Source organism: Dromiciops gliroides, chromosome 4 (assembly GCF_019393635.1).
Source record: "Dromiciops gliroides isolate mDroGli1 chromosome 4, mDroGli1.pri, whole genome shotgun sequence".
Taxonomy (NCBI): Eukaryota; Metazoa; Chordata; class Mammalia; order Microbiotheria; family Microbiotheriidae; genus Dromiciops; species Dromiciops gliroides.
The window spans coordinates 195,816,533-195,838,133 of NC_057864.1; the positions used below are offsets into that span (position 1 = coordinate 195,816,533).

Consider the following 21,601-nt stretch of genomic DNA (forward strand, 5'->3'; position numbering starts at 1 on the left):
CAGTTCCAGCCTCAGAAACTTGACACTTACCAGCTGTGTGACCCTGGGCAAGCCATTTAACCCCAATTGCCTCACCAAAAAAAAAAAAATAAATGTTGCAAAACTATAAGGATTAGGGGCAGCTAAGTGGCACAGTAGATAAAGCACTGGCCCTGGATCCAGGAGGACCTGATTTCAAATCCAGCCTCAGACACTTGACATTTACTATCTGTGTGACCCTGGGCAAGTCACTTAACCCTCATTGCCCTGCAAAAAAGAAAAAGAAAAACTATAAAGATTAAGCTTAGTCCCAAAAAAAAGATATAAGGAAACACTTTTTCCAACTCCTTTGCAGAGTTGGGAGAAGAGGAAAAGATCCATAGTTGTGAAACTTATTTTTTTAAAAGTCAGATTTTCAATGTTTTGATCATTTTAGACTTTTTTCTCTTTTCTTTAAAATTTTTTTTTATAATAAGGGATGGCTGGGGTGGGATATAGTGGGATAGCTAAGGATGTACAAACAAAATATTAATAAAAATATTGTTAGAGTCATTTCCCAATAGATAAATGGTCAGTAGATATGAACAGTTCTCAAAATAAGAAATAGAAGCTATCAACAACCATACTGAAAAATGCTCTAAATCTCTCTTTTCTTCTATTGGAAGTACTTTACTTTTGTCTTCAGAATTTAATTCATGCCAGCTTTATATCTCACCTGGGCTGACTTCCCCTTTAAAATTTTAGGCCATGGGATCTTACCTATCCTTTCTCTGAACTCTTTGAAACCTGCTCTTCTGAAGTACAGAGTACAAGCCAGACTATGCTCTGATTTCCTCTCTTCTATCACAAATCTAAGACGAAGTGGTCACTTCCTTTCCAAGGGCCCATGATTTCTACCCCAGGGACCAGTTCTTCCTTTTTGGTAAGAATCAGGTTTGGAATAGAATATTCCCACTTTGGTTCCTCCACTTTTTGAAGAATGAAACTATCATTGAGGCAAGTACAAAAATTATTATCTCTTCTGCTTTTTTTGAAAGAATGAGTTCCAAAAATGTTTGAATAATTAAAGTCTCCCACCATTGCTATATCATACCTCCCTATTCTAGGATTGTGATCTGTTTCCCAAATTCCTCATCCATTTCACCTTTCTGACTATCTATCTTCTAATATACTAATGAGAATATCACTAATGTTTTTGGCTCTCAACCTTCACCCAAATGTTTTCCACCATTTTTCTTCTTCTTCTTTATCTCCTGTTTCCTGGATTTCTTCACATGAAGAAAATCCAGGTAAACACTAAAATCCGAAGAAGCCCATGGTCTTCTTTGTATAGAATACCTTTTCCCCATACTCCAACACACCCTTTAACATATTGTTTTCCTCTTGAATAAAAAAAGGTAGATCTTTCCACAGCCACATTATTGTAGTCATGAACTTTATCCCACCAAATCTCAGTGATACTCATAAAGTCAAATTTCCTTCCATTAAGACTTCTAGTTTACTTTGTGTGAATTTTGGGGGGTTGTATTGATACATTTTGTTTAAACACAGCAGATACCTTTAAACAAAGATATCCAGCAACCCTTCCTAAAGCATATTTCCCCAAAACAGTCAAGAAAAACTTCCTAGAATGTGATCATGTATTGATAAGTATATGTAGCTCTGTATCCTATCAATTGTAGCAAAAAGAGAGGATGTCCTTCCAGATCAAGAGTTGGCCTGAATTTTGTTGCTTCTCTTAATTGACTTCATTTCCATTATAGTTGTTATGTTCATCATTATATTGTTACAGATATTCTATTAATTTGTATGTAGACATTTGAGGCCATGATTTTTATTGATGGCTTTTTTCTTAAATTGGATCTCCTGACTTTCTTTCTAGGCATTTCCTTCACTATTCTCATTCTTACCTTTCCCCTTATTCAAGGCAAAGGATTTGTCTACAACTCTTGGATTCTCCCTTTATTGTCTAATAAGCAGAATCTTAGAAGGCCCAGAAAAATATTGTCTGGGAATCCCTAGGATTGTCTTCTCATTTGAAGGTTGGAGTGCTGGGCTAAATAACTCTCATCCAGGCTAGTGTTTTGGATTGGGGTAGTTTTTTATAAATGCATTGTTGGAGGGGGGCAGTTAGGTGGCACAGTGTGTAAAGCAATAGCCCTGGATTCAGAAGGACCTGAGTTCAAATCTGGCCTCAGACACTTGACACTTACTAGCTGTGTGACCCTGGGCAAGTCACTTAACCCTCATTGCCCCCCCCCCCAAAAAAAAAGCATTGTTGGATATAGGAATCACACTGAAGGAAAGAAAGATTTGGATATAGGAGAACACGAAGTCTTTACTGCCTCAAACTGCTGAAAAAGTCAGAGGATCATCTTGATGTCAGAGAGCCAAGGCAAAAGAGGGCTTTACTTCCAAGTGGTCATCCTTTGCTTTTTTGGCCTCATTAAGAAATTCTCTGAAAGTTGCATTTGTGCATTGTTTTAGTTGTTTGTTTGCTTATTTCACTAGCCCATCCTTTCGCAAATCTCGGATGTCTAGAGCCCAGAGTTTCCCAGATAACAGACAAGAATACTCAGGTAAGTTGCTTCAGGTCACAGGTCACTCTTGCCAGAGATATGGTACCCATTAGGAAGAGATGGCAGCAGCTTTGCCCCTTGCATCTCTGAGCTGAGTGATCCAGAACAATTCAATCCAACAAACATTTATTAAATAACCTACTATGAGTCAAACAGAAATGAAACTGTCCTTACCCTAAGGAACTTACTATATTCTACTGGAAGAAATAATATCTACATAGATATAAATAAGTAGATACAAAATAAGTGGGAGTAACAACTGGGGGAATGAGGGGAGACCCCAAACAGGAGATAGTACTTGAGCTAAGCCTTGAAGGGTGCTAGAGATTCTGGGAAGCAGAGAGTGAAGAGAGAGTATTTAAGACATAGAGGGCAGCCTATACAAAGGCAGGAGACAGGTGGAATGTCATGTGGGGAATAGCAAGGGGCCAATTTGGCTAAATCGCAATGTGGGGAACAGATGAAATTAGTTTCAAGAAATAAGTTAGAGCCAGATTATGACAGTGTGGCTGTTGTCCACCTACCCAGTAGCCAGTGCCCATTCCTGTATGTATCTCTTTCAGATCGTGACACTCAGCTCTATGACAAAGGGGTGAAGGGTGGAACATATCCCCGTCGTTATCATGTCTCTGTTCATCACAAGGACTACAATGATGGTGAGCACAACCCCTCCCTCTGCTGGTTATCATATGCTTCTTCCTGCATGAGTAACAAGGAAGAGTGAGAGAAGCCTATTATTCAGGTCCTTGTAGAGTTGTCATCTACCACCATGGTTTTGCTTAAACAGCCTAAACTAAGCTGTCTCTCTGTAGCTTTACCCGGGGTCCGGTGTGTTCACTCGTCACTAAAGAGGTATGTTCCAGACTCTATAAATTGGGAACAGGAAAAAAAATAGCTTCCCTATCGTATTTTTTTAGAGAGAGTAGAAACCATTTCCAAGGTAACCTGTCCTGAACTCCATGTTCACCATATCCATCCCCATGAACTGTTCCAGACTCTCCACCTCTTTAGTGTCTCCCCTAGTCTTTTAGGAACACAGAGTGTGACTGCCGCTAAGGGGCCTGGATGAGTGTGTGCTGGGCAGCCAAGGACCACTTTGGTGGTGTTGCCTGGAGCAACTCTTCCCCCGGTCAGGCTGTGGTTCTCATGTCCCCTAAATAACCTCCTGCTTCATTTTTTTTTTCTGCTTTTAGTTTCTATATTCCAGATAAATTAGGCAGCAGCTACTCTAGGACGAGCTAGGCAGGTGGTGAAGGTAACTAAACCTAGGTCGTTTTAGTCTTCCATTTCATCCCACCCAAAGTCTTGAATACTTGCCATTGTTTGAATAGCAGACCTTATGGCAACTAATCTGATTTTCTTTGTCCTCTTTTCCCCAAATCATTGTAGGCCGGAGAACATTTCCCCGGATAAGGCGACATCAAGGGAACCTATTCACATTAGTCCCCTCCAGTCGGTCCCTGAGCACCAATGGAGAGAACCTGGGCCTAGCAGTGCAATACCTGGACCCCCGAGGGCGTCTGTGGAGTGCTGACAGCGAAAATGCCCTCACCGTGCAGGAGAGGAGTGTGCCAACCAAGTGTAAGGCTCTGTGTCTGGCAGAAGGGGCTCTCCTGGGGAGAAGAAAGGAAGGAGGCTGAGGAGAGCTGGCAGCAAGAGTTCAGAGCAGCTGACCAGCAATGTCACACCTCAGAGGCTCTGATCTAATGTACTTATTTTATAGAGAAGGCCCAGAAAAGGAAAGCAATTTGCTCAGGCCCATTTGCACAGTTAATAAGTAACAGACCAGAATTCAAATTCTCTAGTGACCTTGACCAGATAATTTCCAAAATATGTGGCCTTTATATGGATTCCCTAGTTTGAACTAAGAAGGGAAGTGAATCAGTCTCATAGCCAGTGAGCGGCAGAACTCACACTAGCAATTAAATCTCCTCACTTAGGAAGGGGTAGTAGAGCAACGTGTCTCCACCACCATCCAGCTTCTCACACACTGAACATGGATCACATACCTGATAGAAGATTACTTCTTTCTCCTTCACCTTCCCCCCACCCTCCTAGTCTATAGAAACATCACCATAGGGCTTTTCTTGGGATGCTCTTAGGCTCAGCATTAAACCGGTGGTTTGATCTACTTTAGAGGAAAGTTTTGGATTGTAAGACCTCAGAGAACCCATATTTTAGATCTGCCTCTATCATTCATTTCAATTCAGTAAACATTGCTAAGCCCTTGTGCTATTCAGCTCTGTGCTAGCCACAAAAGAGCTGAGCCTTAAAGGACAGACAAGGATTCTGAGAGGTGAGGATGAGGAAGGTGTGCATTCTTAGCATAGAGAATGGTTTGTGCCATTGTGCAGAGTCTGGAGATGGAGAATGAAGTGTTAAATAAGGGGATGCTTACTGCAGTATGGAAACCTCCCCTAAGTGACCCGACCTTTTTCATCTGTGAAACTCTTTTTACTGCTGCCATAGATAATATTGAGATGAAAATAAACACTAACTATTAAAATGTAAAAGAACTTTCTAAATAAAAATAGTTGACAGTTACAAAAGAACACTTTTACTTTGACCTTAGTCGCCCCTTTGGCTCAACAAACTAAAGCAAAAGCAGGGCATGGGCTTCTTTTTTTTTTAATTATGAAAGTATTTTATTATTTTCCAGTTACATGTAGAGATAGTTTTCAACATTTGTTTTTATAAGATTTCTGGCATAGGCTTCTTGTTGAACAGCTAGACCTGTGAGAAGCCAAAGTCCAAGAAAGTCCCCAGAACTTAAACTTTAGCTGTTCAAGATGTGGTATTTCATCACAGCTTCTCTATTTTCTTTCTCCAATAGCTCCAAGTGCTCCCATAAACTGGCGTCGGGGGAAGCTCTTGGGTCAAGGTGCCTTTGGCCGAGTCTATCTGTGTTATGATGTGGATACTGGACGGGAGCTTGCTTCTAAGCAGGTCCAGTTTGACCCAGACAGTCCTGAAACAAGCAAGGTAAATAGGAACTCCCCCGCCATCCTTTCCTCACAGACCATGCTGATCTTACTTGTCTCCATTCCTTCTCTCAGAATAAACTAACTCAGTCTCTTCCTGCTTGCTCCAGAGCTGCTGCTCTGAAATGAGAACAAGGATGGAAAAGCTTAAAGGATGCTACCAGTACCTATAGTAGAAGGAACCTGTCCACTGATGATGAACATAGGAAACACAAAAGGGAAAAGAGCAAATGGTGCCAGACAGAGGATCCCATAGAGCCCTTAGTCAGCAGAGAAGTCTGGCTTGGATTCTAGGCATCATGCACCCCAATTCCAAAAGGGAATCCAATTTGAAATTTGGTTATAACACAGAAGAGAACAGAAGGAAATTCAGATGATAGCACAGAGGAGCAGGACAGTTTCTAAAGTAATATGTGGGGGCAGCTAGATGGCACAGTGGATAGAGCACCAGCCCTGGATTCAGGAGTACCTGAGTTCAAATCCGACCTCAGACACTTAACACTTACTAGCTGTGTGACCCTGGGCAAGTCACTTAACCCCAATTGCCTCACCAAAAAATAAAAAGAAAAGAAAAGAAAGTAATATGTGGAATTTACTTTTTTTTTTTTAAGCAGCATAAAGGAGAGATTCATGATTTCTTATGCAGTTCCCTGTTTGATATTCTATGTGTATGGAAGTGATCCCCTTTTTAGGTGTTAAAGTTCAAAGTGTACAAAAAGGGGAAAAAAATCTAGTCTTGAGGGAACTGAGTTTGCTTTCTCTCGCTGGATGTAGTAGCCCCCTGACCACACCCCCATTCTGGGCCAGAATGCCCACAAGCATTATTGCCAAGGGGCCATTTGGCTACAGTAGCCACCTGTCTTCTTATTCTGACAACAAACTACTACTATCATCTTGCCCATCTTCCATTATTCTTTCTAACTTCCCTTTTCCCCTCTGATTGTCCTACCCTCACCCTGATTTCAGGGAACTTGCTGATTTTTGACAGCCCAGGAACAAGTCAGTCATCCTTTATTGGGGGCCCACTATAAGCACAGAATTCTCCTGAGAACTAATAGGTAAATACAAAAGAAAAAAAAGATAGTGGTTTCTGACCTCCAGAAGTTCATAATCTAGTTGGGGAGGCAAACATACATGTGTGGGAGAACTGAACATACTTACAAAGTCACCAAGTATGTCCTGTGTATATCAGTGTGAACATTTAAATGGGTAATGGAGTACTTGAGGGCATTCCTAAAGGGGAATCAGAGTAAAATGAGGCTGTCTCTAATGAGCTTCTCTGTAGAGGACCTGGATCAATGGGGAAGGTATTGCAGATGAAGAGACATGGCAGAGGGAATGAGCTGATTACTTAAGGACACAGTAAGCCAATGGAGGGGCTTTGTTGAGGAGTTATTAGTTCTGGGGTTTGTATTTTTCTTTTTTTTCTTTTTAATACTTTTTAATGTTTAAGTCTTGCATGCAAATAGAATTCCATGGGATCCATGGTATTATGTGTGGGTCTTAATCCTAGAGACATTTTTTTAAAATAATAATAAATTTATTTATTCTGAATTTTCCCAAGTTACATGTAAAAACAAATTTTCACATTGATCTTTTAAAACTTTGTGTTCCAAATTCTCTCCCTCCTTCTCTCCTCACCCCTTCCTAAGAAATCAGTATAAGTTATACATGTGCAGTCATGCAGAACATCTCCACATTAGTCAGGTTGTAAAAGAAAACAGACCAAATAACTTTAGAAAGAGGAACTAACAAAGAAATTATACTTCAATCTGTATTCAGATACCATCGGTTCTTTCTTTGTAGATGGACTGCATTTTTCATAAGTCCTTCTGATAGCATCCTGCTCATCATTTCTTTCAGTTACTATTGCTAACTATATTACCCTCCATCCTATCCCTCCCCTTGATATTTACTCTATTTTCTGTCTTCTTTCACCCTGTCCCTCCTCAAAAGTGCTTTGCTCTTTACTGCCCCCTCCCCCAATCTGTCCTCCCTTCCTTCACCTCTCCCCCCTTATCCCCTTCTCCCACTTTCCTGCAGGGCAAGATATATTACCATACCCAATTAAGTGTGTATGTAATTCCCTCCTTGAGACAATTCTGATGAGAATAGACTCGTTCACTTTGGGGAATTATTAGAATGGAGGTTAGAAGAAGGTATGGATGATAACTGGAATTCCGTGAAGAACAGGCTGATTAACTCAGGTTTGACACACTAGATGTTAGTGTCTTGAGCAGAAGAGGGACATGAAGGTTATATCATAAGCAACCTGAAGTCTGTCCCAGCCACTAAAAAGTCCTGTGGGTTTAATTACTCAGTGTAGTAGTCAGGCTTGAGGAAGTCATATCTTTCTAGACCCAAAGAAGGGAAAGAATGGTTTCCTGTGGTAGGGGGAATAAAGTATGCATCCTGAGGAAAACGGACATTGAGCTCTTTCCAGCAAGCCCCCCAAGGGCACCATTAGCTTGTTTTTCCTCTTGACACTGGTGAAAGTCTCTGCCTTTGGTGGAAAGAAGATGAGGCTGGGCTCTAGAAAACAAAAGGGTCCCTGTGAGGAAAGGACACACTCTTCTAAAACCTCTTTACACCCAAGCAAAAGATAGTAATCCTACTTCAGCATGCAGCTGACCTAGAGGCCCACCTCCTTAAAGACTGTCTCCAAATTGTCAAGAAGTCCAAAAATCGGGGGGCAGCTAGGTGGCGCAGTGGATAAAGCACCAGCCCTGGATTCAGGAGGACCTGAGCTCAGATCCGACCTCAGACAGTTGATACTAGCTGTGTGACTCTGGGCAAGTCACTTAACCCTCATTCCCCTGCAAAAAAAAAAAAAGAAGAAGAAATCCAAAAATCTCCATCTTTTTCTCCCTTAAGAAAGTCACATTTGTCATTAACAAGAACAGAGGGTACAAAAGGGTAAGAGGGATTTTGGGGGAGAAAGATTTCATTTTTAAAAATAGACATTTTGGAGAAATTGAGATCTAGGAAGAAGAGAAACATTGTTTGACGCCTAGTGGATGGTACATTTATTTATTTATTTATTTATTTTGCTGGGCAATGGGGGTTAAGTGACTTGCCCAGGGTCACACAGCTAGTAAGTCAAGTGTCTGAGGCCGGATTTGAACTCAGGTACTCCTGAATCCAAGGCCAGTTCTTTATCCACTGCGCCACCTAGCCGCCCCCTGGTACATTTATTTAAAGGAGGATAGTCCAGGGGAACTGGGCAGTGCCCAGTCCACATCAGTTAGTTGCTATTCTATCCCTATAGAGAGCCATGCGATGTTTGGTCCTAGGCCATAGATAAGTTTTTTCACTTTTCCTAAAAATGTGGTTTAAAGTATGTAATTAGAGCCCTGGGTGGGTATGGAATACAATTGGCAGGGCAGAGAGGTCTTACAAGCAAGGTTTCCCAAACTCTGATGGCTGGGGGCTAGACAGGAAGGATATGTGGGAACAACAAGGCTTCCTTCTCTCATCCCCCAGGAAGTAAGTGCCCTTGAGTGTGAAATCCAGTTGTTGAAGAACTTGCAGCATGATCGCATCGTGCAATACTATGGCTGTCTCCGTGATCGCTCTGAGAAGACCCTGACCATCTTCATGGAGTACATGCCAGGGGTATGTTAGGTGGGGCACAGTTGGGCATATAGCTTAAAGGGAAAGAAAAAGTGGGCCATAATGTGAAGTGGGAACTATTCATCAGCATGCATTTATTTAGCACCCCCAGTGGGCCAGGCACTGGGAATACAAAGACAGCAGTGAGATTCTCCTTGCCCTCAAGGTGCTTATGTTATGCTGGACGAATCTGCATGTTCAGCCATAAGCAAAAATAAGATATATACAAGATAAATTCAGTGATTTCTTGGAGTGTTAGCAATTGGGAGGATCAGGGAAAAGCCTCTTATAGAAGGTGCCACTTAAACTGAGAGTCTCGAAGGGAACAAGGACTCCAAGAGGTAGAGGTAGAAGTGAAGGAGAACAACATTCCTGGAATAGGAAATAGCTTGTACAAAGGTGTGGAGGCAGGAGATGGAATTTTCCGTAAAGGGAATAGTGACTGGCCAGTCTGTCTGGTGTGTACAGTGCATGAAGGGAGAGTAATAAGAAATCAGCCTGGAAAAAATAGGCAAGATCCAGGTAGGGAAAAATTTTAAATACCAAACAAAGGAATTTGTCTTTTATCCTAGAGGCAGTGGGAGCCACTGAAGCTTCCTCAACCAGGCAATGAATGGTCCGACTTGCATGTTAGGAGTGTGAGTTTGGCAGCTTTGTGGAAGATGAATTGAAGAAGGAAAGGACTAGATACAGGGAGACCACTGAGGAGGCTATTGCAGTAGAACAGGCAAGACATGAAAAAGATTCGAGCAAGGGCGGTAGTGGTGGCAGTAGAGAGTGGGGTATGGATACAAAAAACATTGAGGTGGACTCCAAAATATGTCATTAAAGGAACCAGGAGAAGAAGAGGCTTGGGAGGCAGATTGGCCCTTTTCCAATATTTGAATGGTATGGACGATTTGGCTCCAGAAGTCAGAAGTTGAAATAGTGGGTTAAAGTTGCAAAGATGTAAACTTAGACTTGATGGCAGGGAAAACTATGCAGAAATGAAGTGGGCTGCTTCAGGAGTTGGTGGGTTCTTTCGGATTGGAGTCCTTCAAGCAGCAGCTGAATAACCACTGTTAGGCATGAGAAGCAGGCATTCTTTCCTGGACAGGCTGGACTAAATAGCTGCTGAGGTCCCTTACAAATCTTCAGATTCTGAAATTCTCTGAAAACTTGCCAAGTGAGTGAGAGTGAAGAGTCACAAAATGACTTGTAGGTTATGAAGCTGTGTGACTAGTAAAATGATGCTGTCTGATAGATATATAGAAATTATAAGGATAGGTGATTTTCGGGGGAAATATACATCCACAAAGTCTATTTTAGTCTTGTTGAGTTTGAAATGTTTGTGGGACTTCTAAGTTGAGATGTCCAGCTGGCAATTGGAGATAAGAAGCTGAAGCTTAAGAGAGAGATAAAAGCTGGATAGATACTCACCTGCATAGCAACAACAATTTATATCAGTGGGAACTAATGAGGTTGCCAAGCAAGAGTATAGAAATTTGGGGGCAGCTAGGTGGCACAGTGGATAAAGCACTGGCCCTGAATTCAAGAGGACCTGAGTTCAAATGTGACCTGAGACACTTGACATTTACTAGCTGTGTGACCCTGGGCAAGTCACTTAACCCTCATTGCCCTGCAAAAAAAAAAAAAAAGAGAGAGAGAGAGTATAGGAATTGAAGAAAGGACCCAGAAGAAAGCTGTGGGATACAGCCACAATTAGGGATCAGGACATGGAAGATGATCCTGCCAATAAAAAGGTAGAAAAGGATTCATCAGATGAAGTAGGAATCTGAAGTTTGTTGTCTGTTGAGCTTAGTTCAACAGTGTCAAAAGCTTCAAAATTCACAGAGGAGATCTAAGACAAGGCCATTGAATTTAGCAATAAAGAAATCATTTCTGACCTTGCAGAAAGCAGTTGCAGTTGAGTGGTGGGGATTTAAGGGACAAGAGGAGAGGTTTAATATTAGGAGGAGAGAGAAGATGATCCGAGGCACAACTGCTAGAGATGGTTAGAGAGTGCAAGATCAAAGACACAAGTAAAAGGGTTGGTATTGTCAAAGAAAAAGGTTTGAGACTAGGGCAAAGGAAGGGATGGGAGGGGAATAAACATTAAGCATCTACTATATGCATTGTGCATCTACTAGGCATTGTGCTCAGCTTTTTTACAAATATTATCTCATTTGAGGACATAATGGAGGAGAGAATGAGCAGTGACATTAAGGTGGTCTGAAAGTTAAGTGTGGGATTGGGGAAGAGAAAGAGTTCATGATAAGTGGCCTCAAATTTTTCTGTGAAGTATGAAGATGAGGTCCTTTCCCAAAAGCAATGTTTTTCTTTTTTGGGGCGGGGAGGAGAAGGGACAGTATAAGTGGTTTGAGAAAAGAAGGTTTGAAACAGGGTTTGTATGATAAAATTGATCATTAAATAGTAAAAAGATTGGCATGTAGCAATGAAGCCCCAGTGTTGAGACTCAATACTATGAATTTGTAGTGATCCCAGTCAGCATGATTGTGACTTCCTCTAGAATGTGAACATGAGTGAAGAAAGCGAATCAATGATGGGGGCTAGGGTTTGGAAAGAGGTGAATGGCAGTAGAACATTGCAGCAAGGGATTCAAAGGTTGAGGGAGAGGGTCAAGTAAAAGTGGTCACTAAAGGGTCAAAATTTTGAAGAGAGGAAAATAAGGCCAGAGCAGGGCTGATGGCTTGGGAAATCAGGGAGGGGTAGAATGACTGGAATCACAACTTAAGTAAGACAGAAGGAAAGGCTGGGAAGACAGAAGGTTATGGGACCAGTAGAGGTATTCATACAAGAGGATGATGAGATGGAGGGGACAGCCTTCTCTGTGTGTGGCTGAAGTGGAATGGAGAATGTGTGCCAGGCACTGTGCTGACCCTCACATTCTAATAAGTGACAACGTGAAAATAACCAGGTGCCTGCAAGATATGTACAGTGTAAATGGAAGGTCGCCTCAGAGGAAAGGGACTAGTAGCAGGGAGGAGTGGGAAAGGCCTTTCTTATGGAAAAAGCAGGATTTGAAGTAAGTTTTGAAGGAAGCTGGGAGTCCGTGGTGGAGAGGGAGGGCATTCCTGAGGTGGAGAACAGCCAGTGCACATGCATGGAGGTGGGAGAGTGTCCTATATGAGGAACAGCAGGTCGGCCATTTGGGCCGGATCACAGAGTGCCCGGATAGGAGCAAAGTGTAAAAAAGACTGGAAAAGTAGGAGGTGACCAGGTTGTGAAGAACTTTAAGTGTCAAGTTGAAGACTATATATTTGATCTTAGAGGTGGTAGAGAACCATCAGAAATCAGTGACTGTGAGGGGGTTGTGTGAGGAGAGTGACATGGTCAGACCTGTGTTTTAGGAAAATTATTTTGGAAGTCCAGGTGAGAGGTGATGAGGGCCTGAATTAGTGTGGTAGTTGTGTGAGTAGAGAAGAAGAATTACAAGCAATGTTGTATATGAGAGATGTTGTGAAGGTAGACATGACAAGATTAGACAATAGATTGAATGTATGGGATGAGTAGGAGTGAAAAGTCATGGATAACAGCAGAGTTTGTAAGCCTGGGTGACTGGAAGGATGGTGATATCCCCAACAGTAACAGGAAAGAAGGAAGGGTTTGGAGAGATACTGGAATCCAGGAGAGAGATTAGGATGAGATAGACAGATCTGGGAATCATCTACATAGAGAGGTCACCAAGTGAAATAACAGAAGAGAAAGAGAAGAGGGTCCAGGACAGAGCTGGGGGGTGGGGGGGGAACATCTATGTTTAGTGAGCATGACATGGATAAAGATCCAGTCAAGGAGACTGAGAAAGTTGTCAGAGGGGTAGAGTAGAGCCAGGAGAGAGAAGTATAAACATTTAGAGATGAGGCGATACTAGGAGGGGAGAGTGACCAGCGATGTCAAAAGTTCCAGAGCGTACAAGAAGGATGTGTAACAAAAGGTTATATTGGATGTAGCCATTGGGGGGGGGGGCAGCTAGGTGGTGCAGTGGATAAAGCATTGGCCCTAGATTCAGGAGGACCTGAGTTCAAATCCACCCCCAAATGCTTGACAGTTACTAGCTGTGTGACCCTGGGCAAGTCACTTAACCCTCATTGCCCCGCAAAAGAAGAAAAAAAAAAAGAGCATTGGTAACTTTAGAGAGAGTATGTTCAGTTAAGTGATAAAGTGGAAGCCAGATGGCAAAGAATTGAGGAATGAGAGGGGAGGAAGTGGAGGCAGAGAGTGGAGGTGGCTTCCTCAGGGAATCGTGCCAAGTAGTAGAGGAGGAGGGATGTGCCATGATGGACAGCTATGGCTAATGGCTATAGAGGACGGCTGTATCATGTAAGGGTTTTTTTAAGGGACATGAGAGTTGAGAAGGTTGGTGAACTGAGATGTGAGGCTACTGGGATGGGGGGAGACTAGTCATCATGTAAGTTGAAGTCCTCAAGAACTTTTTGGAAAGTTTGTTGTGGAAAGAGATTGTGAGCTAGGCGCTGAATTCCTTAAGAAAGGGAAAAGTAACAAAGGGTGATATAGCTGTTTGGAGTAAACCTCAAAGGAGGTGAGGTTACTGTGCAAAGGTAGTCATGAGGAAGGTCTGGAAGTGGCAGTGAGGTACAGAGAATACAACCGCTTCTTTCCTGGTCTTGATGTGTTGATGTCTTGAGAGGTGGAGCACTCGATACTGGAAGTTAGCTAGCCAGGTATTACGCTTTTGGAATAAACCAGGTTTGTGTGTGCCACGGAGAGGGACACATCATGAGAGCAACGGGTCTAATGCAGCAGTCATTTGCTAACAGTAGGAAGAGGGTCCCAGATGGCACAATAGAAAAGGAGAACTGAGTGGCATAGGGACATAGGAGAAATAGGTGGACATGTTTAGGTATGAGGGAACAGGAGGGTGGTGGCCAGGGAAGAGGGCTTTGGCTTTGGCAATTTACCTCTCTGAAGCTGGGGCTGTGCAGTAGCATTGTTAATACTGATTTGATTATTCTCTTTTCTAAGAGGTGGGAATGAGGTACCTGAGCAGCAGCAGAAGGGCAGACAGCCAAATGCCTGCACTGGCCAGGCCTCCCCACCCCGTTAGGATGCTTGCATGGGACAGGGCTCAGGGTGGAGCTTTGCTAGATAGAGCTGAAGCGTGGTTTATTCACTCACTGCCCAATCTGTAGCCAAGGCCAAGCCCAAAGCTTAGTTGCTTGGCTTTGAAGTGGAGAGGGGAGAGGGAAAGGGCCTCTTGAGGGCTTTCTTGATCCCTGCTTCTGGTCTTGAGGGGTGACCTAGTGTCCTGGTAGATGACTGGATTGGATCAGTCCGAGGACCAGCACTGTGACAGTATGTCAGCCAAAGCAGTATGGTCTTATGGGTTTTGTATTTGGAGACCAGAATGTTTGGTTTGTCTCAGTGACCCAGAAGCAGCCATGGCTGGAAAGTTTTAAGCTGACTAAAGTTATTCATCCTTAAGCTCCCAGAGGCTGCACGGCCATAACCTGGTGTGTGGAAGACGGGGGGAATTGCTGGGGGCAAGTGTCCCCCCCTCTCCTCCCACCGCAGGAGGGTTTTTCTGCAAGGATGGGTGACTTTGCATATTGGTTGGATGATGGCAGGTTTGCCTTCATCCTTGACACCCCTTCTTCATTACTGGAGGCCTGGGAAGGAAGTGGTGTGCTGGCTCCACACTTTCTCTGATCTTCTGCTTGGTGGCTGCCAGGGCTCCGTGAAAGACCAGCTGAAGGCCTACGGTGCTCTCACCGAGAGCGTGACCCGCAAATACACACGGCAGATCCTAGAAGGTGTTTCCTACCTGCACAGCAACATGATTGTGCATCGAGACATCAAAGGTGAGAGAGTGTGGGGCAGGACTGGCTACAACCTTCTTTGGGCAGTACATGCTGGGCCTGGGCTCTCCCTTCCCATAATAGGAAATGCTGGGTTTGTGCCATTGTTCAAGGGAAGGCCAATAGCTTTGGATGAAGGGGAAGGGCACCTCCAGTTCTAGCACTGAAGTGACTGTCATCTTGTATCCCAGGAGCCAACATCCTCCGGGATTCTGCTGGGAATGTGAAGCTTGGGGACTTTGGGGCCAGCAAACGACTGCAGACCATCTGCATGTCAGGGACAGGGATTCGTTCCGTCACAGGCACGCCATACTGGATGAGCCCAGAGGTGATAAGTGGAGAAGGCTATGGAAGGAAAGCAGATGTGTGGTAAGTCGTGGGAATGGGTTCTTTCAGTCCTGCCAAGTCCCACCCAGAAGCAGTAGGTTGGATTGAGGTGAGGCTGACACCTCCTGTCCCTGTCTTATCTCTGATGAGTCAAGCACAGAAGCAAACTTATCCCTTTTGAAACACGAGAACAGGAGGGCACTAGGCCATCTCTCTCCCACAAACTTCCACCCTAAGTGAGGTCAGAGTGGTTAATGACCTCACGGCACTAGACTCATCTGGTTCTTTTGCATCAGGCAGCAGCTTGTGCATCTTCCTGGCTCCCATAGGACTGCAGCAGGGGAGAGACTGCCATCTCTGGTAGAAAGGAGAAGGCTGGACCCAAGCCAGGGCAGCAGGACTCAGGCCAAATGGGTTATATGTTTCTTCCCCTCAAAAAAGCAAACTCTTTGTTATTATGAAGAACCCAGGCCATGGAAAACATGCCTGACGTTCAGCTGAATTTCTTAAAGAAATAGGCCCATCCTCATGAGCTGAATCAGTCTAAACAATAATGGCTTTCTAGCTCCTATCCCTGAGATTTTCTCAGGTGCTTTCCATTTGCTTTGCTTGGAGTTAATGTTTATTCTTTGAAGAGACTCACAAAGTGTATGAAGTTATTCTTCAACTGGAAAGTTTTCTCGAACTTCTCTTTAGAAACTCACTGATTTGACATCCTTTCTTCTTTGCCCTCTAAGATCAACTGTATGTGGTACTTGGGGCTGGGCAGTCCTTCCCTTCCAGGAGGGGGTTGTAGTTAGCACCACTTCCTGTTCTCAGAACCCCGTCCCAAGCCCCCTTGGAGGCTTCCCTCCCTCTTTTCCTGGGCTTGGCCACCCCTGGGCCTGCTGCTGTATGTCCTAAGAAAGAGGTGGTGGCATCTCTTCTTGCTTCTGTCGCAGGGTTGGGGGCAGTGGAGGGAAGTCTACAGGCATTGGAGGGCTGATACTATGCATTCTTTCCCCCAGGAGCTTGGGCTGCACTGTGGTAGAGATGCTGACAGAGAAGCCTCCGTGGGCAGAGTATGAAGCAATGGCAGCCATTTTCAAAATTGCCACACAGCCCACCAACCCCCAGCTCCCCTCACATATCTCTGAGCATGGCCGGGACTTTCTGCGGCGAATCTTTGTGGAGGCCCGCCAGAGACCTTCAGCTGAGGAACTGCTTACACACCACTTTGCACAGCTCGTGTACTGAACTCATGCATCCACACTGATGTTGGACCTTGGCTCCCTGGGGGTGGGGTCACAAGAGGGACTTGGTGAGGTTGCTGCTTCTCCCTTCCAAGTCTCCCTTCTTCCTGGGTAGCTGCAGAGCCAGAAGAGGGTGTCTGTGACCCCAGCAGTGGGGAATTCCCCCATGCCTGTCAGACTGGAGGGACCCAGGTGTCCCCATGCTCAGAGAGTGGTGTGAATATCTGTATTGCTCTGGCCTTAAGAGCTCTTTGGGTCTCTTCTTCCTCCCCTCCACCTTCCCTCTGAGCTGCATTCACTTGCTCTGTGTTTGGCACCAGAGTTCACATTGGTGCTGAGGACACACTGGCTTGGAAGGATGTGAATAGTGTTATTTTTATTCAGAGTGTTATTTTGTTTCCTCTCCCAATGTCTGGAGACACTAGAGGATGTTCCCCCACCTGGCCCACTTGGGCTCCAGCAAAGAGACGGGCCGGGACCCTGGGGCGAAGTCCACTGTTTCTCCAGCCAATGGGGGGTGGAGGCTGGTGCTGCCTCTGTCCCCAGGAGGGCTCTGTACCAGGTTTGCCAATCCCACCTCTTTACCAAAGATGGACAAAATGCTCTGCTGCCTTATTCAGGGAGAGGGGATGCCTGCCCTGCCCTGCCCTGTGATGTGCACCTTTCCACCTCCTCCCCATGGGATTCACGAGGAGCTGCTGGAGGTGGGAGGAGAGGGGTGGCACAATTTTTGTCAATGCAATTGTTTCTTTTACAAACTGGGGTAGGGTGGGGTGAGGTGGGGTTCTCTGTCAAGGGTTACACCATATTTCTAAATTGGTGCCCACTCCTGCCTCTTCCCACCTTCACCCGGGGCTGCTGTGGAGCAAGAAGCCAGAGTCTAGGGCAGAAACAGGCAGGAATTCGAAGTTCTGTGCTGCCGGGCTCCGCCCCTTCTCAGAGAGAAGGGGTGACTAGATGCATTTCCTTTTCTGCTCAGGGGCCCGGGTAGCTGAGTAGGGTCACAATAACTTGCTTTCTAAAGCCCCTGAGGGGAGCTCTTCAATAAACCTAGGAAGAATTCAGTTCCATGATAAAAATGGATAGTGGCCCTGCTGGGATAGAGCCAGCTAAGCTTGGTGCCCAGGAGGGCCCAAGTGCTGCTGCCATCTGTGCTCAGAACCATTGGCACCAATGACATGCCCTGCCCATTTCTGTGAAGTGACCCTTGGCCCTCAAGAGTGGCAATGGGATGGGAGAAGTAACATCTCTGAGCAGCTTCAAGCGGCTGTAAATACCTCAGCCTGGGCCTTGTCCCTTCTTCCCCACAACATGTGCCTAATGCGAAAGCCCCTCCCTTGACACCCATGTTCCTTAGAATTTGTCATTGAATGGAAAGGGAAAAAAATGCCAGGTGACAGGGGCTTATCTCCAGAGACAGACGGGGTGTTAGCAGTCGGCGGCTCAGTGCCCAGCCATGCCTGTCTCCCCACAGGCACCATAACAATCCAAAGCCTTCGTTGTATGTTGACAATGCACTTTTATGAATGTAGTTTCTATCGCTCTTTTTAGCCTTTTCACATCATGTAATGTGAGGCCTTGTACTTGTTAATTTATATCTCAGATCATATTTGATGGTTTTTATATATAGCGATTCTAGACTGTTACAGGTGACTGTTGCCTCAAGGGAGAGAAGAGAAAATGAAAGCAGCCGGTTTTGCAGAGAAATTTGCTGGTGGTTTGTGCCAAATGGTGCCTATGGGGCCTGGGCCTCTCTCTGTTTCCTTCCCTTTCTGCCCACTGGGACTCCTGTCCTCACCTCTGGGGCTAGTAAGATATATTATGCCTCCCTCATTTACCAGCGTCCCCACCACTACCACCACCATTTCCACCCCTGCCTCTGTCCTCTCCCAAGACTTAGACTGGGGACCTTTATCCTGACCAAAGCTACTTTGCGGTAGCTTGGCTTTTCCCTCTCAGCCTTCGTTCCATAAAGAACTTCTCACTTGAGGTGAATTCCCTGCAGTGAATCCTTCCTCTCCCCACTCTACCCCCCCCAAAAAAAATCCTTTCCAGCACATCTCTAGCCCTTTATCCAAACACTCCTTGGGAGGAAACAGAATTTAGGCACTGGCGTTGGTGAGACGATTCTGCATATTCCAGGTTCAGACTCTCTCTGGGGTTCCATACCAACCCCACAGTAACTACCTGACAGAAAACTTTTAAAAAATTTTTAAACAAACCCTGAAACTCCCCACCCCACAAAAAAAAAAACAACCCACCAATACAACACTTGATTTTTGTGCCAAAAACTGTGGATATGCTAGCCCAACAGCCTCAGGATTGAGCGATTGCTTAATTTATTATTTTTTTATTAAATTATCCAGATGGAAAAACTGTGGGGGCATAGGATTGTCCTGAGCCCTAGGAGTATCAGGTGCCCCCTGCCCTTTAGCCCTGGCCACTGTGGGCTCTGCCAAAGGGCTGGGCAGCTCCAGTGCAGGGTGCCACCATCCTCTCATCATTCAATAGAGCCTTCCTGCTCTGGGCTGCCAGCAGAGGCCCAGGACTGAGGCTGGTTCTTGGTCACCCTCTTGTGCACACATCAGAGGAGCAGCCAAGTGTCTGAATGTGGATCGTGCAGAAGAACTTGCAGCCATAGTTTATTTTGACTATATCCCGACTGAGGGCTTGCAGTGCAAAGCCAGGCCAGTGTAGCGTGTTACTTACAATAAAAGGACCATTTATACAGGCTGCCTCCTGCTCCTTAATGTGGCCCCCGACCAATGGGAATGGGAATGGGGATGGTTCTCGGGATGGGGGATGGGGCTTGTGGATGATGATGGAAGGTATTTGTAACAACTGGCTATTGTGGTGGGTTTCCATGCTTTCGCTCCTCCCCCCACGCCCCCCCCACCAGAATTGTGGGAAAGCACAAAGGTCACACAGAATATGGGCAGGAACCGGGGGCTTCTGGAAGATGTAGCATAAGCTGGGGGAAGGGTTTCTTTTACCCTCCCTCTAATCACATTTGTCAGTTATTATGAGGTTTTCTCTATATAAAGTATTTATTATATATTATTAAGTCACTTCCCACTCTAAGCATTAGCTTCTACTTACCAGGGTATCCTTTGTCAAGTGAGGAGAGGCTCTATTATCAAGGGGAGTACCAACCTGATCTTCGGGGCCATTTCTTTCCTAGGCTCGTTTTGACTAATTCTCACCATTTTCTTTCTGAGCACAGAGCAACTCTGGCCAGCTTGTCTATCCTGACTCCCTGCTGAAGATGGCACTAAGGTGTAGCCAGGGATTGTGTGGGCATGGGGTATCTGAGAGTTACTTCACTTCAAAGATGACCTTTCATTACCCAGGGACCTTGGGAGCTCCCTGGGTCACCATTTATTATGGTTCAGTAACAGGGGCTTTGAATCTTGACTTCAATGTGAGTTCCTTCTCGGTCTCCCTTACACTTAGGCATCTCCCAAACTGCCTGGTGGTGCTCTGCTTTCAGGGTGGGTTCGGGGTCTTGTCTGTTCCATGGCTAGGAAACCAATCATATAAAGTGATGGTAACATCCTTCTCCAGCCTCCCCGCCCCCCAGGCCTCCCCCTATGAATCCCCACCCTGTGGTGACCAAGAGTTCTTCAAGCTTAGTTGTTCTACAATCAAGAGCTTGAGCAACAGGGTCCAAGACAGGAAAACCCCCAGACTTCCTGCCTATATTCCCCCTGGGAGTCCAGCTTCCCTCCCCCCACTCCACCCCCTTCCTTATTTATTTTTGCTGCAACCCAAGCAGTCCCTCTGCACTTCCTGCCTTGGACCCTTGTTAGAGGAACCGTGCAGCCTTAAACTGCTGGGGTAGCTCCTCCAGCCATTCCTCTGGTGGACAGAGGTGGCCTTTCATTTTCACCCTCTACAATCAACTGGGGGAGGGGAGGCTCAGAACAGACCAGACTCACTGTTCTGGAAAGAAAAGCACCACTTGGCTTTTCCTTTGGGGGGCTGAAGCTGGGAGCCCGAAGACAGTAAGTAAAAGTGGTAAAAGCTTTGGGGCCTGACTTTCAGTACCCTAACTCTAATTTTGGAGAAGAGAGTAAGAGGGGGAGGAGCCAAAGGAAGCAGCAGAGACCCGGTATTGAGGTATTGTGTCCAGAATATGGAGATGAAAGTCTTCCCACCAGACTCTTCCCTCATCAGGTCACATCGGGAGTAGTATCTTCTATTCTGGGCACATTTTCAGGAGGACGCTGACAAATGAACCCATCCAGAGAATTGTAGCCAGGATGCTCAAAGCCCTGGAGATGGTGACCGACCAGAAAAGGCATGAGGGACATGATCACTTCCTTTGACGAGTCACCATACAGAAATCTTTCTACTCACCCCCAAAGAGCAGAATGAGGAGCAATAGGTAAAAGAGAAATCTAGATTTCTGTATGAGGAAAAACCAAAATCTACTTGAGGACAACGGATAATTTTGGCTTTTGTCTTTGTATCTCCGATGCCTAGAATGGTGTCCCACAGGGTGAGCTACAGTTGAATTCTGTTAAATTCAAGCTGTCCAAAAGTAGGTTGGGGGGCCTGGAAGGGGAAGGGGAGTGTGAATCCATCACTGGTCATAAAGCTAAAGGTGGATGGCCATTTGTTAGAGATGCTATGGAGACAGATGGGATTCCTACTTAGGTACAAGTTCCACTAGTGGACCTCTGAGGGCACACAGTATCTTATGTTTAACATATCTTCTTATTTTTCCCTTCTGAGGACAAAGTTGAGTCAATAGAACTTGGACCAACAACACATACTGTTTTGGTCTCTGGTCATATGCTTGATTGGAAGTGTGGCAGGATGGGGTGGGAGCATTGGGGGGGGGGGAGGGCGGGAAGGGGAATGAGACAGAATCAGTTTTCATGTTGGTCTCAGGCCCTTCTATCCAGTGTGGCCACAGGCAGGTTCGCGCGAACACACGTACATGCATGCACTCGAGGGCACACACACAGCTACACAGCTGGTGTGAGGCATGGGGTAGAGGTGGGAAAAGAGGGAGAAGCAATAGGCAGTATTCCTTGAGGAGGGCAAGGGGAGAAGGAATTGCAAGAGTA

The 21,601-nt window shown here is 45.2% G+C and overlaps 1 protein-coding gene across 1 annotated transcript in view; it reads left to right on the forward strand.

Moving 5' to 3' along the window:
• The window catches only part of MAP3K3 (mitogen-activated protein kinase kinase kinase 3), a 112,968-nt gene extending 93,727 nt beyond the window's left edge, over positions 1 to 19,241 (forward strand). Inside the window, exons 10-17 of the mRNA XM_044001993.1 lie at positions 2,491 to 2,558; positions 3,122 to 3,214; positions 3,948 to 4,139; positions 5,392 to 5,540; positions 9,023 to 9,154; positions 14,841 to 14,970; positions 15,159 to 15,336; positions 16,302 to 19,241. Of these exons, the coding sequence (XP_043857928.1) occupies positions 2,491 to 2,558; positions 3,122 to 3,214; positions 3,948 to 4,139; positions 5,392 to 5,540; positions 9,023 to 9,154; positions 14,841 to 14,970; positions 15,159 to 15,336; positions 16,302 to 16,530 (1,171 nt within the window). The 3' untranslated portion in view covers positions 16,531 to 19,241. The remainder of the gene's footprint in view (positions 1 to 2,490; positions 2,559 to 3,121; positions 3,215 to 3,947; positions 4,140 to 5,391; positions 5,541 to 9,022; positions 9,155 to 14,840; positions 14,971 to 15,158; positions 15,337 to 16,301) is intronic.
• Positions 19,242 to 21,601: the final 2,360 nt, after the last annotated feature.